Source organism: Salvelinus namaycush, chromosome 5 (genome assembly GCF_016432855.1).
Source record: "Salvelinus namaycush isolate Seneca chromosome 5, SaNama_1.0, whole genome shotgun sequence".
Classification (NCBI taxonomy): Eukaryota; Metazoa; Chordata; class Actinopteri; order Salmoniformes; family Salmonidae; genus Salvelinus; species Salvelinus namaycush.
Genome location: NC_052311.1, coordinates 30217080 through 30231843, shown reverse-complemented (window position 1 = coordinate 30231843; position 14764 = coordinate 30217080). Strand labels below are relative to the sequence as shown.

General features: G+C 43.6%; 1 protein-coding gene across 1 annotated transcript in view; it reads left to right on the top strand.

Moving 5' to 3' along the window:
- The window catches only part of LOC120047070 (short transient receptor potential channel 7-like), a 59975-nt gene that overhangs the window by 39286 nt on the left and 5925 nt on the right, over positions 1–14764 (top strand). Inside the window, exons 7-11 of the mRNA XM_038992619.1 lie at positions 223–418; positions 3602–3823; positions 7240–7320; positions 8432–8507; positions 8972–9132. Coding sequence (XP_038848547.1) covers positions 223–418; positions 3602–3823; positions 7240–7320; positions 8432–8507; positions 8972–9132 — 736 coding nt within the window. The remainder of the gene's footprint in view (positions 1–222; positions 419–3601; positions 3824–7239; positions 7321–8431; positions 8508–8971; positions 9133–14764) is intronic.

Here is a 14764-nt window from a genome sequence, read left to right as displayed (position 1 = left end):
CACAACCAAATCACACACAAAAGCCCTGGGCTGTTCCAAAGTGGAACAGGGGAACTGGCTTTGCCTCTTCAATTGAGCTTTCCTGGTGGGGGATAATGTGTTGGAATTGGACATGACTCATCAGCTATTTCATCAGTGCCAGCTCATAAACTCTACTAAAAGAACACTATACTATGGTTTACAGACTCATGCTTGCATGTGCATCCATGTGTGTTTCCCCAGGGTGGAGGAGAGCTTTAAGACCCTGTTCTGGTCCATCTTCGGTCTGTCGGAGGTGATCTCCGTGGTCCTGAAGTATGACCATAAGTTCATAGAGAATATTGGTTATGTGCTGTTCGGGGTCTATAACGTCACTATGGTGGTGGTTCTACTCAACATGCTCATCGCTATGATCAATAGCTCCTACCAAGAGATAGAGGTCAGTCCTATTAATTACTCATTCATATAGAGGGCAGTCCTATTAATAACGCATTCATATAGGGGGCAGTCCTATTAATAACTCATTCATATAGAAGGCAGTCCTATTAATAACTCATTCATATAGAGGGCAGTCCTATTAATAACTCATTCATAAAGAGATCAGTCCTATTAATAACTCATTCATAAAGAGGGCAGTCCTATTAATAACTCATTCATATAGAGGGCAGTCCTATTAATAACTCATTCATATAGAGGGCAGTCCTATTAATAACTCATTCATATAGAGGTCAGTTCTATTAATAACTCATTCATATAGAGGTCAGTCCTATTAATAACTCATTAATTTAGAGATGTGAGGTTCCTATTAATAACTAAGTCATAAAGAGGGCAGTCCTATTAATAACTCATTCATAAAGAGGTCAGTCCTATTAATAACTCATTCATATAGAGGTCAGTTCTATTAATAACTCATTCATATAGAGGTCAGTCCTATTAATAACTCATTAATTTAGAGATGTGAGGTTTCCGGTAAGAGCCAAATGCAGACTGTTGAAGTAACAATGTTTAGAACAGGAGACAAAGGGCTGTGAGACATGGTTTTAATTCTAGACACAGGAAAGGTAGGAAGTACATGGAGGGTACAGGGCAACAGAGGACGAACAGCAGAGGGGCTAATGATCTTGGAGCGGGGGTGAAAGGTTTCGGCTTCAGGGGGTGTAGCCGCGGGGCTATAGCGGCGTGCCAGCGCATCTGGCTTGACCTTCTTGGATACCGGTCGGTGCTGTTGAAGCGAAGTGGCCCGGGCCTTACTGAACCCCTCCCGGAGGTCCTGGTACTCCGCGGGGCTGGTGGAGAGGTCTGGGCAATTTCCAAGCCCCCAGGAAGACGTGCCGGGGCAGGCAGAGCAGACTTCAGGCAATGAGTGTGGCAGAACGGGCTCCAGCCCCCGATGGCACCAGTAGACCAGTCAATCGAGGGATTGTGTCGCTGGAGCCAAGTGAATCCCAATACCACGGGAACCTGCGGAGACTCAATTAGCAGGAATTGGATCATCTCGCTGTGGTTCCCCGACACTCGTAGGTTGATGGGTGTGGTATGGTGGGTGACCCGGCCTATAGAGCGCTCGTCCAGCGATCTAACATCCATGAGGATGGAGAGAGGTTGAGTGGGGATGCCCAGCTCGGACGTCAGGGTAACGTCCATAAGACTCATATCGGCCCCCGAGTCGATGAGTATCTGGAGAGACTTGGACTGGTCCCCCCACAGCAGGGTGGCATGGAGAGGGGGGGCGAGTAAGGGGAGAAGCAAAATTGTCCTTAAGACCCACCAGAGTACTCATTCCTACAAATGAGCTAGGTCTCTTGATGGGACAGGTAAACACATAATGACCGGCTGTACCGCAATAGAGACAGCTCTGGGTGTTAAGTCTGCGTACACATTCGGCTGTAGACAGCCTAGCCCTGCCGAGCTGCATCGGCTCGGGAAGAGGTAAATTGACAGTCTTCAGGAGGCTCTTGGAGGAACTCGGGTAAGCTCGAATCCCCTCGGGGACATCCGGAGTTTGTCAGATGCAAGGTGGGATCCTTGAGTGAGCATTTGGGACCGCAATCAGACCTCTTCTCCCTCCTATGTTCCCGTAGCTGTCCAGCGATCCAGATGGTTAAGGCGATGAGTGAATCGAGATCCGTCGGTAGTTCCCGGGCCTCAAGTTCGTTCTTTACTTCCTCCCATAATCCGTGCAGGAACATGTCGAACAGCGCTTCCGGGTTCCAGGCACCTTCCGCTGCTAGCGTTCGGAAATCCATCGCATAGTCTGCCACACTGATGGAATTCTGTCAAAGCTGGAGTAACATCCAGGCAGCCTCTCTCCCGGACACCGGAGCCTCAAGCTTCTTTCACATCCGCCACGAAACCCTCCAGACTGAAGCATTTCGGCCGACTGTTGTTCCCAAATGGCCGTAGCCCAGGCGAGGGCCCTCCTGGACAGCAGCGTGATGAGGTGCGCTATCTTAGAGCAGACCGAGGGGAAGGAGGAAGGCTGCAGCTCCATGATGAGGGTACACTGAGCGAGAAACGCCCGACAGGTGACCGACTCTCCATCAAACGCTCCGGGGGAGGTAAGCGGGGTTCCCAGGAAACCGGGGTGACGGCGCTGCTACCAGCCGGGTTGCTGAGGGGCTGGGAGGATACCGTCGTGGTAGGCTGCCTGGTAGATTGCCCACGGACTTGCTCCCGCAATGTGACAAAACGCTGGTTTACTTGACAAACAAGACGAACTGGCACAGACAGAAAACACAGGTATAAATACACAGGAGACAGTGGGGAAGATGGGCGACACCTGGAGGGGGGTGGAGACAAGCACAAGGACAGCTGAAACAGATCAGAGCATGACAAGAGGTCAGTCCTATTAATAACTCATTCATAAAGAGGCAGTCCTATTAATAACTCATTCATATAGAGGTCAGTCCTATTAATAACTCATTCATATAGAGGCCAGTCCTATTAATAACTCATTCATATAAAGGTCTGTCCTATTAATAATGCATTCATAAAGAGGTCAGTCCTATTAATAACTCATTCACAGAGAGGTCAGTCCTATTAATAACTCATTCATATTGGGCAGTCCTAGTAATAAGTCATTCATATAGAGGTCAGTCCTTTTAATAACTCATTCATATAGACGTCAGTCCTATTAATAACTCATTCATAAAGTGGTCAGTCCTATTACTAACTGATTCATATAGAGATCAGTCCTATTAATAACTCATTCATATAGAGATCCGTCCTATTAATAACTCATTCATATAGAGATCAGTCCTATTAATAACTGATTCATATAGAGGTCAGTCCTATTAATAACTGATTCATATAGAGGTCAGTCCTATTAATAACTGATTCATATAGAGGTCAGTCCTATTAATAACTGATTCATATAGAGGGCAGTCCTATTAATAACTGATTCATATAGAGGGCAGTCCTATTAATAACTCATTCATTAGGAATTATCCAATCTTACATTTATAATCATACAATGGTCGTGGTATGATAATGTTTAGTGAAAGAAACAAATATTCCGTGTGAAATATTGTTAATCCCACATGACTGTACCAATGTGTGTGTTTATGTGTGCATTCATTTATTTGTTTGTGTCCGTATGTTCATGTGTGTGTGTCCCCTCCAGACAGATGCAGATGTAGAGTGGAAGTTTGCCCGTGCCAAGCTGTGGATGTCCTACTTTGACGAGGGTCGCACTCTGCCCGCTCCTTTCAACATGGTGCCTTCTCCCAAATCCTGGTACTACCTGGTCCTCCGCACCAAGGCCTGCATCGTTCACCTCTGCAAGGCCAAGGGGCGTCGCCACGACAACGAACTAGAGATGGGCATGCTTAACTCACGACTCAAGGTCAGAGGGGAGAGGGCAAAGGTCAAAACCTAATTGTATCAATACATACCGTAGATGCTAGTAAGTGGTTGATCTTATACAAAGCTATTTTCAGTGTAATAAGATAACAACATTTTTAAAATACAATTTTAAATGTATTTTGTTTGTTTAGCTTATTGGAATACCAGGTGAGAATTTGCTGTGAATGGTGCTGAGCAGATCCTTGGTAAATCTTACTACATTTGCACACACTGTATATAGGCTTTTCTATTGTGTTATTGACTATGCGTTTGTTTATCCCATGTGTAACTCTGTGTTGTTTGTGTCGCACTGCTTTGCTCTATCTTGGCCAGGTCGCAGTTGTAAATGAGAACTTGTTCTCAACTGGCCTACCTAGTTAAATAAAGGTGAAATAAAATAAAATAAAAATTTTAAAATCAGTCTTGCCAAAGCATAGCTGAACATCCAGGGAGGGAAGGTGCCAAATCTAAATGGCACTACACAATGTTTTGCCAAAGCTGTTGCAAAAGCCGCTTGGGTTATTTTGGTGGTGGATGTGTTGTGGAGACTATTGGATGTATTTCAAAGGCTTCAGGATGTATTAGAGGAGCTGTTGGATATGCCCGCTCCTTCCTAATGCTTAACCTGATTTGTAGAGGCAGGATCAGTTTTATAGAACTGCCTCTGTGGGTAGACAGAGATCTGATGGCTTGGCTATGAAACACAACTGAGCAGAGCATTAGGTGAGCAATCGATACGCAGACTCACACTACACCTTAGGAAGACGTGATAAATGTAAAGTGAGTTTGTTGGAGCAAACTGCGGCGGTTTCTCTCTTCCTGAAAGAGATATGCGTGTATACAGCAACTTCCTTCACTTTTAGAGTTTGTGTACGTCGTGCACATTGTGTTTGTAACTGTTTGTTATTGAGCGTGTGTGTGTTTGTGTGTGTGTTAGTATGTAGTGCTAGTGCACAGGTTAGTGGGTGTGTGTCTGTCAGGGTTTTCAGGACCCATTGCGGTTTGGTGCCATGTCTTGTTTTGCCATGCCACTGATGATGTCAAGCTTAGCAGCCTTTCGAGACCCAGATCTGTGTGTGTATATCCATGTGCGTGAATGCATGTCTGTGTGTGTGTGTGTGTGTGTGTGTGTGTGTGTGTGTGTGTGTGTGTGTGTGTGTGTGTGTGTGTGTGTGTGTGTGTGTGTGTATCTCCTGCCAAAATGAAAATAAGGACTTGTAGGACACTAAGTAAATCTAGAAGAGGACATTAAAACTAGGTCATTGATATTTAGCAGAGCAGAGAGCAGATACATCAACACCCAGTGACATAATACACATTATTCCAAGGTAATAGGACTCATGTTTGCAGCACAGAAATAAATATAACATATTATACAGTATTATTTTGTATCTTTTTATATATACAGTTTCTTTATTTGTACTATTTTCTACATTGTAGAATAATAATGTAGACATCAAAACTAGGAAATAACACATATGGAATCATGTAGTAACCAAAAAAGGGTTAAACAGAACAAAATATATTTTAGATTCGTCAAAGTAGCCACCCTTTGCCTTGATGGCAGCTTTGCACACTCTTGGCATTCTCTCAACCAGCTTCACGAGGAATTTTCCAACAGTCTTGAAGGAGTTCCCACATATGCTGAGCACTTGTTGGCTGCTTTTCCTTCACTCTGCAGTCCAACTCATCCCAAACCATCTCAATTGGGTTGAGGTCGGGTGATTGATGCAGTACTCCATCACTCTCCTTCTTGGTCAGATAGCCCTTACACAGCCTGGAAGTGTGTTTGGGGTCATTGTCCTGTTGAACAACAAATGATAGTCTCACTAAGCGCAAACCAGATGCGATGGTGTATGGCTGCAGAATTCTGTGGTTTTAATGGACAAGAAATGTGCTTTTCTTTCAAAAACAAGGACATTTCTAAGTGACCCCAAACTTTTGAACGGTAGTGTATGAGTGTACACAACATTAGGAACACTTTCCTAATATTGCGTTGCACCCACTTTTGCCATCGGATCAGTCTCAATTCGTCAGGGCATGGACTCTACAATGTGTCGAAAGCGTTCCACAGGAATGCTGGCCCATGTTGACGCCAATGCTTCCCACAGTTGTGTCAAGTTGGCTGGATGTCCTTTGGGTGGTGGACCATTCATGATATACATGGGAAACTGTTGAGTGTGAAAAACTCAGCAGCGTTCCAGTTCTTGACACACTCAAACCAGTGCGCCTGGCACCTACTACCATACCCCGTTCAAAGGCACTTAAATATTCTTCTTGCCCATTCACCCTCTGAATAGCACACATACACAATCCATGTCTCAAGGTTTAAAAATCATTTAACCAGTTTCTTCCCTTTCAACTACACTGATTGAAATGGATTTAGCAAGTGACCGATAAGGGATCATAGCTTTCACCTGGATTCACCTGGTCGGGAAAGAGCAGGTGTTCCTAATGTTTTGAACACTATATATTTTTATTCCGGACTCTGACATTGCTCGATCTGATATTTCTTAATTTTTATTTTGGGGTTATGTGTGTATTGTATTATTAGGTATTGCCAGCTTTTACTGCACTGTTGGAGCTAGAAACACAAGCATTTTACTGCACTGTTGGAGCTAGAAACACAAGCATTTTGCTTCCCCTGCGACAACATCTGCAAATCTGTGTATGCGACCAATAAACTTTGATTTGATTTTACCTAGATTTGCAGTGACTCATATGGCTGTCATGCTCTCTAACCTCCTCTCTAGCTTCTCATTTTGTGTCGTTGTGTCTAACTCGTCCTCATATATAACTCATGTTATTGATGCACTTCATCAGCAAAATATAACTTAAGTCAAGGTCGGTCGCCTGTCTTCTCTAGTTGTTCCTGCATACTGAATACTAGTTGTTCCTGCATACTGAATACTAGTTGTTCCTGCATACTGAATACTAGTTTTTCCTGCATACTGAATACTAGTTGATCCTGCCAATACCAGCACCTGGATTTAGACCAGAGCTCTCAATCCCTGTTCCTGGAGAAGACTGACATAAAGTGTAGTCAACTTTGTTCTAAGGGCAGGAAATAGCTGACTGGTTTAGGGCAGAACAAATCCGATTGTTTTCTAAAAGGTCAATGGGCGGAGAGAAAAACAGAGAATCTTTTAGAAACCAATTGGTTGGTTTAGGGCAGAACAAATCCATTCAGATGATTTTTGCTCTTAGAACAAAGTTGACTACACTTTTATGTCAATCTGCATTCGCAGAGAACTAGCCTCCTGTAGGTTTTCACTCCAACCCCAGTTGTAACTAACCTGATTCAGCTTATCAACCAGCTAATTATTTTAATCAGGTTTGCTAGATTATGTTTGGAGTGAAAACCTACTATATATATATATATATATATATATATGAACTCATGTTGTGTTGTTGCAGGGCAAACGCTACAGGGCCCACGGTCGACCACGAGAGGAGTCCACTCTCAGAAAACCCATCAAACATCCCACTAGATACCAGGTACGAGAGAACAAGAGATATATAGAAAGTAAGCAAGAAAGAGGGAAGAGGGGTGTAGAAGAGGGAGGTAGAGGTAATATGTGAGAAATGTCAGAGGGGAATGAGTGGGCAAAGAAGGAAAGAAAACGAGACGACATATAGGTTTAATGAGGTATCGAGAAATGGATTTAGTGGGAGCAGGTAATGGCTGAATAAATGAGCAGGAGTGTGGAGTGATTGACTGAATGGGGGAAATGGATAGAGGGATGGAATGAGGTAAGGTCTTTCTGTCCACCTTTGCCCTGTGGGAAATCTCCTCTCTTCCTCTGTCACGAGGTCATTCTCTTGTGCCTCTCACAGATCATTATGCTTCTCTCTTAAAGCCTTTCTCCTGACACACACAGTTTATTTTGGCATGTCAGGTCAGCTTCAGTGAGTGTGTGTGCAGTGCACGCAGGATGGCAGGTAGCATAGCGGTTAAAGCATTAGGCCAGTAACTGAAAGGTCGCTGGTTCGAAACCCTGAGCTGTCAAGGTGAAATATCTGTTGATTTGCCCTTGAGCAAGGTACTTAACTTTAATTTGCTCCAGGGGTGCCATGACCCTGTAAAACAATACATTTCACTGCACCCATCTCTATATATTTATGGACCGGTTCCTAGAGCGTTTCAATACATGGACTGACTGAGTGGGTCTTAAAGAGAGCTAAGTGTGTAGTCTCTATAGGCTTTAGATCAATACTTACCATTCAGAGCTGATCCGTGTGACACAGTGTGAGAGCTCTCTATAAAACACCTCTCAGTGCAGTGTGTGTGTGTGTGGGGGGGGGGGGGGGGGGGGGGGTCTGGATGTGCGCCTGTGTGTGTGAGTGTGGGGTGGGGTGGGGGGGGGGATCTGGCTGTGCGCCTGTGTGTGTGTGTGTGTGTGTGTGTGTGTGTGTGTGTGTGTGTGTGTGTGTGTGTGAGAGTGTGGGGGGGGTCTGGATGTGCGCCTGTGTGTGTGTGTGTGTGTGTTTAATAAAGATTATGGTCAGCTTTCATAACCAACTCTTCTCCACTTCTCTCCCCTTCATATTTTTCTCCTCCCCTCCTCGCTCCTCCCCTCCTCCCTCTCTCTTCTCTGTCGTACTGCAGAAGATCATGAAGCGTCTCATTAAGCGCTATGTTCTGAAAGCTCAGGTTGACAGGGAGAACGATGAAGTCAATGAAGGTGAAAATCGAATCTCCTTTAATGTCGCCTTTATGTACCTCAGCAGATGCTACCTGCCTGGATGGGTATTGTCAGTGCGAGTGTATGTAATGTATCCTGCAGAGTAACTTAAAGGATCACAGTCTGGTCCTCTCTCCTCAATGTTAGTTCATTCTTAACAGCATGTAATAGAACAGCAGCTGTGTGTGTGTGTGTGTGTGTGTGTGTGTGTGTGTGTGTGTGTGTGTGTGTGTGTGTGTGTGTGTGTGTGTGTGTGTGTGTGTGTGTGTGTGTGTGTGTGTGTGTGTGTGTGTGTGTGTGTGTGTGTGTGTGTGTGTGTGTGTGTGTGTGTGTGTGTGTTTTTCACTCATTCAAGTGTTGGTGTATGTGTGACTCTGCCTGACTTTGTGTTTCACTCATTCATGTGTTGGTGTGTGTGACTCTGCCTGACTGTGTGTGTGTGTGTATCTGTGTGTGTGTTTTAGGGGAACTGAAGGAGATCAAGCAGGACATCTCCAGCCTGCGCTATGAGCTCCTGGAGGAGAAGTCTCAGGCCACCGGAGAACTGGCTGACCTCATCACACAACTCAGTGACACATTTGTCAAGAACGCCACCAAAAAAAACCTAAGAGAGAGGGGAGAAGGGGTAGGAGAGAGGGGTGGGGGAGGCATGAAAATAGAGGGAGAGTGAGAGGTGGGGGGGAAAGAGGAGAGAATAGAAAGGGGGAGGGGAAGAGAACTGGTGGACAGAGAAAGAGCGAAAGAGTGATAGAGAGAGTGGATGAAAAGGTGGTCAGGGATGAGAGTTGAAAAGGTGGTCAGGGATGAGAGTTGAAAAGGTGGTCAGGGATGAGAGTTGAAAAGGTGGTCAGGGATGAGAGTTGAAAGAGTGGCTTTCTTGGGAGTAGATGTCCTGATCTAATTAGTGGAGGGAGGAGAGTGAGATAGGACAGGAGGAGAAGAGAGAAAGGGAGGAGATCAGTGGGACGGAGAGAGGAAAAGTGACAATGGGAGGAGGCTCTGAACAGCGCGAGGGGAATATAGGGAATGGTTTAGAGTAGAATTCCGAGGCAGCAACGAAAGACAGCCAAACTACATCAGCTCAACCTACCTGGGAGATGGGAACAGAGAGAGAGCGAGAGTAGAGATTGAGACAGAGAGAGGGATAAAGAGGTAATGGGGAAGAGGGAGAAATAAACAAAAGTTGAAAAAACACATAGTAATTGAATGGTTTTTTGTAACTGCAGAAAGCTAGCCCAGGGTGTCTTTACCTGAAGTATTGTGCCATATAGCAGTCCACTGTTTCAGGAAGATAAATATAATGACCCTTTTTTATAGAGCAGGCAATCTAATTAACACATTGGCCAATGGCCATATATTCACACATACGGAATGAGTTCACACACACACTTATTGAATTATTAATTTGTTTCCAGACACCCAGTGGAGGTTGCACACGATTTTTGAGTTCATTGAAATAGCATTTGAAACTCTGAAGTCGGAATCCGTAGCGGTGAAACTGCCACGTCCGTTTACGATATTACAACAATAAAGACATGACCTCAAACAAAGAACCCCTCGGACATCATTGCACGCACAATAGAAGAGCAGAATGGGTTGTGTTTTTTACCACAATGCAGAATGCTCCTCTGCCCCGTTTCAAAAACAAAACAATAAGGAAAGCGCCTGGGGCTACCAGTGGCACCATTTCACCAAATGCGGATCTCAGCTTCAAACTGTATCTTTGTTTTGTTTTGTGTGTGTGTGTGTGTGTGTGTGTGTGTGTGTGTGTGTGTGTGTGTGTGTGTGTGTGTGTGTGTGTGTGTGTGTGTGTGTGTGTGTGTGTGTGTGTGTGTGAGAAGAGAGAGTGACACTGTCTATCTATACAGTGGCAAGAAAAAGTATGCATTTATCATAAAATGTGATCTGATCTTCGTCTAAGTCACAACAATAGACAAACACAGTGTGCTTAAACTAATAACACACACATTTTTGTATTTTTCTTGTCTATATTGAATACATCATTTCAACTTTCCCAGTGTAGGTTGGGAAAAGTATGTGAACCCCTCGGCCAATGACTTCTCCAAAAGCTAATTGGAGTCAGTTAACCTTGAGTCCAATCAATGAGACGGGATTGGAGATGTTGGTTCGAGCTGCCCTGCCCTATAAAAAACACTCACAAAATTTGAGTTTGCAATTCACAAGAAGCATTGCCTGATGTGAACCGTGCCTTGAACAAAAGAGACCTCAGAAGACCTAAGATTAAGAATTGTTGACTTGCATAAAGCTGGAAATGGTTACAAAAGTGTCTCTAAAAGTCTTGATGTTCAACAGTCCACAGTAAGACAAATTGTCTATAAATGGAGAAAGTTCAGCACTGTTGCTACTCTTGCTAGGAGTGACCTTCCTGCAAAGATGACTGCAAGAGCACAGCACAGAATGGTCAATGAGGTTAAGAAGAATCCTAGAATGTCAGCTAAAGACATCTCTGGAACGTGCTAACATCTCTGTTGACGAGTCTACGATACGTAAAACACTAAACAAGAATGGTGTTCATGGGAGGACACCACAGAAGAAGCCACTGCTGTCAAAAAAACATTGCTGCACGTCTAAGGTTCACAAAAGAGCACCTGGATGTTCCACAGCGCTACTGGCAAAATATTCTGTGGACAGATGAAATTAAAGTTGAGTTTTTTGGAAGGAACACACAACACTATGTGTGGAGAAAAAAAGGCACAGCACACCAACATCAAAACCACATCCCCACTGTAAAGTATGGTGAAGGGAGCATCATGGTTTGGGGTTTGCTGCCTCAGGGCCTGGACAGCTTGCTATCATCGACGGAAAAATGAATTCCCAAGTTTATCAAGACATTTTGCAGGAGAATGTAAGGCTATCTGTCCGCCAATTGAAGCTCAACAGAAGTTGAGTGATGCAACAAGACAACGACAAGTGGCATGACCTCAAGAGAGAAGTTCACACCAGACATCCCAAGAATATTGCTGAACTGATACAGTTTTGTAAAGAGGAATGGTCCAAAATTCCTCCTGACCGTTGTGCAGGTCTGATCCGTAACCACAGAAAATGTTTGGTTGGGGTTATTGCTGCAAAAAGGAGGGTCAACCAGTTATTAAATCCAAATGTTCTCCTACTTTTTCCACCTTGCACCCTGAATGTTTACAGTGTGTTCAACAAAGACATGAAAAAGTATAATTGTTTGTGTGTTATTAGTTTAAGCAGACTGTGTTTGTCTATTGTTGTGACTTAGATGAAGATCAGATCAAATTGTATGACATATTTATGCAGAAATCCAGGTAATTCGAAAGGGTTCACATACTTTTTCTTGCCACTATATGGCAATTGGAAGAGTTCATCATTGTTAAAAAACCCTTAACATTTTCATTCACAGACAACAAAACAGAATAGAGACTCAAGATACTGTATTTTTCACTTGTATGGGGAAAATATTGATAAAAAAGATTGTATATTTTGATCTTGAATTAAAAGGAATAAACTGGATATTGTGTTTGATTCATTCTGTTTTATTAATCAGTCTGGACCATGTGATTTTATTGAGCTGATCAAATATGATTGTTCCGTTGTTAACTCAATGACACGCACCCAAGCAAAACCGAACATCTGGCGACAACGTCATTCTGTGTCCTTACGCACTGGCAAGGGCACCGCCACACACTGCGCAAACAGTCTACTTATGCATTGTGAAAATATACTGTGGACACACACACACACACAACCTGAGGAGTACAATGGAAAACAGGACTATGGAGTCAGCCAGCTAACTTGTTGAAACATTCTGATACATTTTTGTTGTAGAAATATAAGCTTGAAATGAGCATGGTCTAATTGATTTAAAAAACAAAAATATATCTAAGATTAGCTTTTTTAATTAACCATAAAATCAACGTCTTTTTTCTGGTTGCTTATCAAAGTTAGTCTGCTAACTGATTAATCCTGCTTTGTAGTATACCCCTCTGGGCAAATGTGGGCCGATAGATATTGTGTCGGCCTACTGTACACACATTCTGACAGTCATCCACTGATGACACAGACAAGCACAATGCACACACACAAGCATGTATCATTCATTCATAATTCCTCCATTCCACTCAATTAAACAAATGTCAGCTAGCAACCCTACCTACGCAACCGAAACATCCTGCAAAAACTGTTCAGACTTCCCCCAAACTCTGTGCATTCAGACCTTGTTCAGTGTGTGTGTGTGTGTGTTTGTCTACGTGTGTGTACTGTACGTGTATATGTATTAAAATTAAAGAAAACACACATGACCTTGTGGGAACATTGTCACAATGTGATTGTTCTACAATGGGTTGGTCAAAACAAGCATTGTGATTGGTTGAGACGCATTCTAAGTCATACTAGCACGGGTAAGCCCAGTGGTGGAAAAAGTACCCAGTTGTCATACGTGAGTAAAATTAAAGATACCTTAATAGAAAATGACTCAAGTAAAAGTGAAAGTCACCCAGTAAAACACTACTTGAGTAAAAGTCTAAAAGTACACGACAGTGCACTCGGAATGAATTCAGACCCCATGACTTTTTCCACATTTCGTTACATCACAGCCTTATTCTAAATTGGATAAAATTATTTTTTCCTCTCATCAATCTACACACAATACCCCATAATGGCAAAGCGAACACAGTTTAGACATTTTTGCAAATCTATAAAAAAAATGTTTTACATAAGTTTCCAGACCCTTTGCTATGAGACTCGATATTGTGCTCAGGTGCATCCTGTTTCCATTGATCATCCTTGAGATGTTTCTACAACTTGAGTGGAGTCCACCTGTGCTAAATTCAATTGATTGGATATGATTTGGAAAGGCACACACCTGTCTATATAAGGTCCCACAGTTGACAGTGAATGTCAGAGCAAAAACCAAGCCATGAGGTAGAATTAATTGTCCGTAGAGCTACGAAACAGGATTGTGTTGAGGCACAGATCTGGGGAAGGGTACCAAAAACTTTATGCAGCATTGAAGGTCCCCAAGAACACAGTGGCCTCAATCATTCTTAAATTGAAGAAGTTTGGAACTCACCAAGACTCTTCCTAGAGCTGGCCGCCCAGCCAAAGTGAGCAATCGGGGGAGAAGGGCCTTGGTGGTGACCAAGAACCCGATGGTCACTCTGACAGAGCTCCAGAGTTCCTCTGTGGAGATGAGAGAACCTTCCAAAAAGACAACCATCTCTGCAGCACTCCACCAATCAGGAATTTATGGTAGAGTGGCCAGACGGAAGCCACTCCTCAGTACAAGGCACATGACAGCTACTTGGAGTTTGCCAAAAGGCACCTAAAGGACTCAGGCCATGAGAAACAAGATTCTCTGGTCTGATAAAACCAAGATTGAACTATTTTGCCTGAATGACAAGAGTCACATCTGGAGGAAACCTGGCACCATCCCTACGGTGAAGCATGGTGGTGGCAGCATCATGCTGTGGGGATTTTTTTCAGCAGCAGGGACTGGGAAACTAGTCAGGATCGAGGGAAAGATGAACGGAGCAAAGTACAGATAGATCCTTGAGGAAAACCTGCTCCAGAGTACTCAGGACCTCAGACTGGGGAGAAGGTTCACCTTCCGACAGGACAACGATCCTAAGCACACAGCCAAGACAACGCAGAAGTTTCGGGACAAGTCTCTGAATGTCCTTGAGTGGCCCAGCCAGGGCCACCCGATCGAACATCTCTGGAGAGACCTGAAAATAGCTGTGCAGAGACACTCCCCATCCAACCTAACAGAGCTTGAGAGGATCTGCAGAAAATAATGGGAGAAACTCCCCAAATACAGGTGTGCCAAGCTTGTATCATCATACCCAAGAAGACTCGAGGCTGTAATCACTGCCAAAAGTACTTCAACAAAGTACTGAGTAAAGGGTCTGAATACTTATGTAAATGTCATGTTTCAGTTTTGCTTTGTCATTATGGGCTCTTGATGAGGAACAAAATTATTTTATCAATTTTAGAAGAAGGCTGTAATGTAACAAAATGTGGAAAAAGTCAAGGGGTCTGAACACTTTCCAAAGGCACTGTATATACCTCACTGTATAGTCTGTAGGTAAACAGGATGGGGCCAGTAACTCCTGTAAAAGTCAGCTTTATAGATGCACTATACAGAAATCGTTCCGCCATTTCCTGGTTGCTAAAATGCTAATAGTGTACCTAATTTCAATTTATGTGACAAAACAAGCAAGTATTGTGTACATAAGAATTGTACCATCTAAACTGCTGTGAAATATATTTTC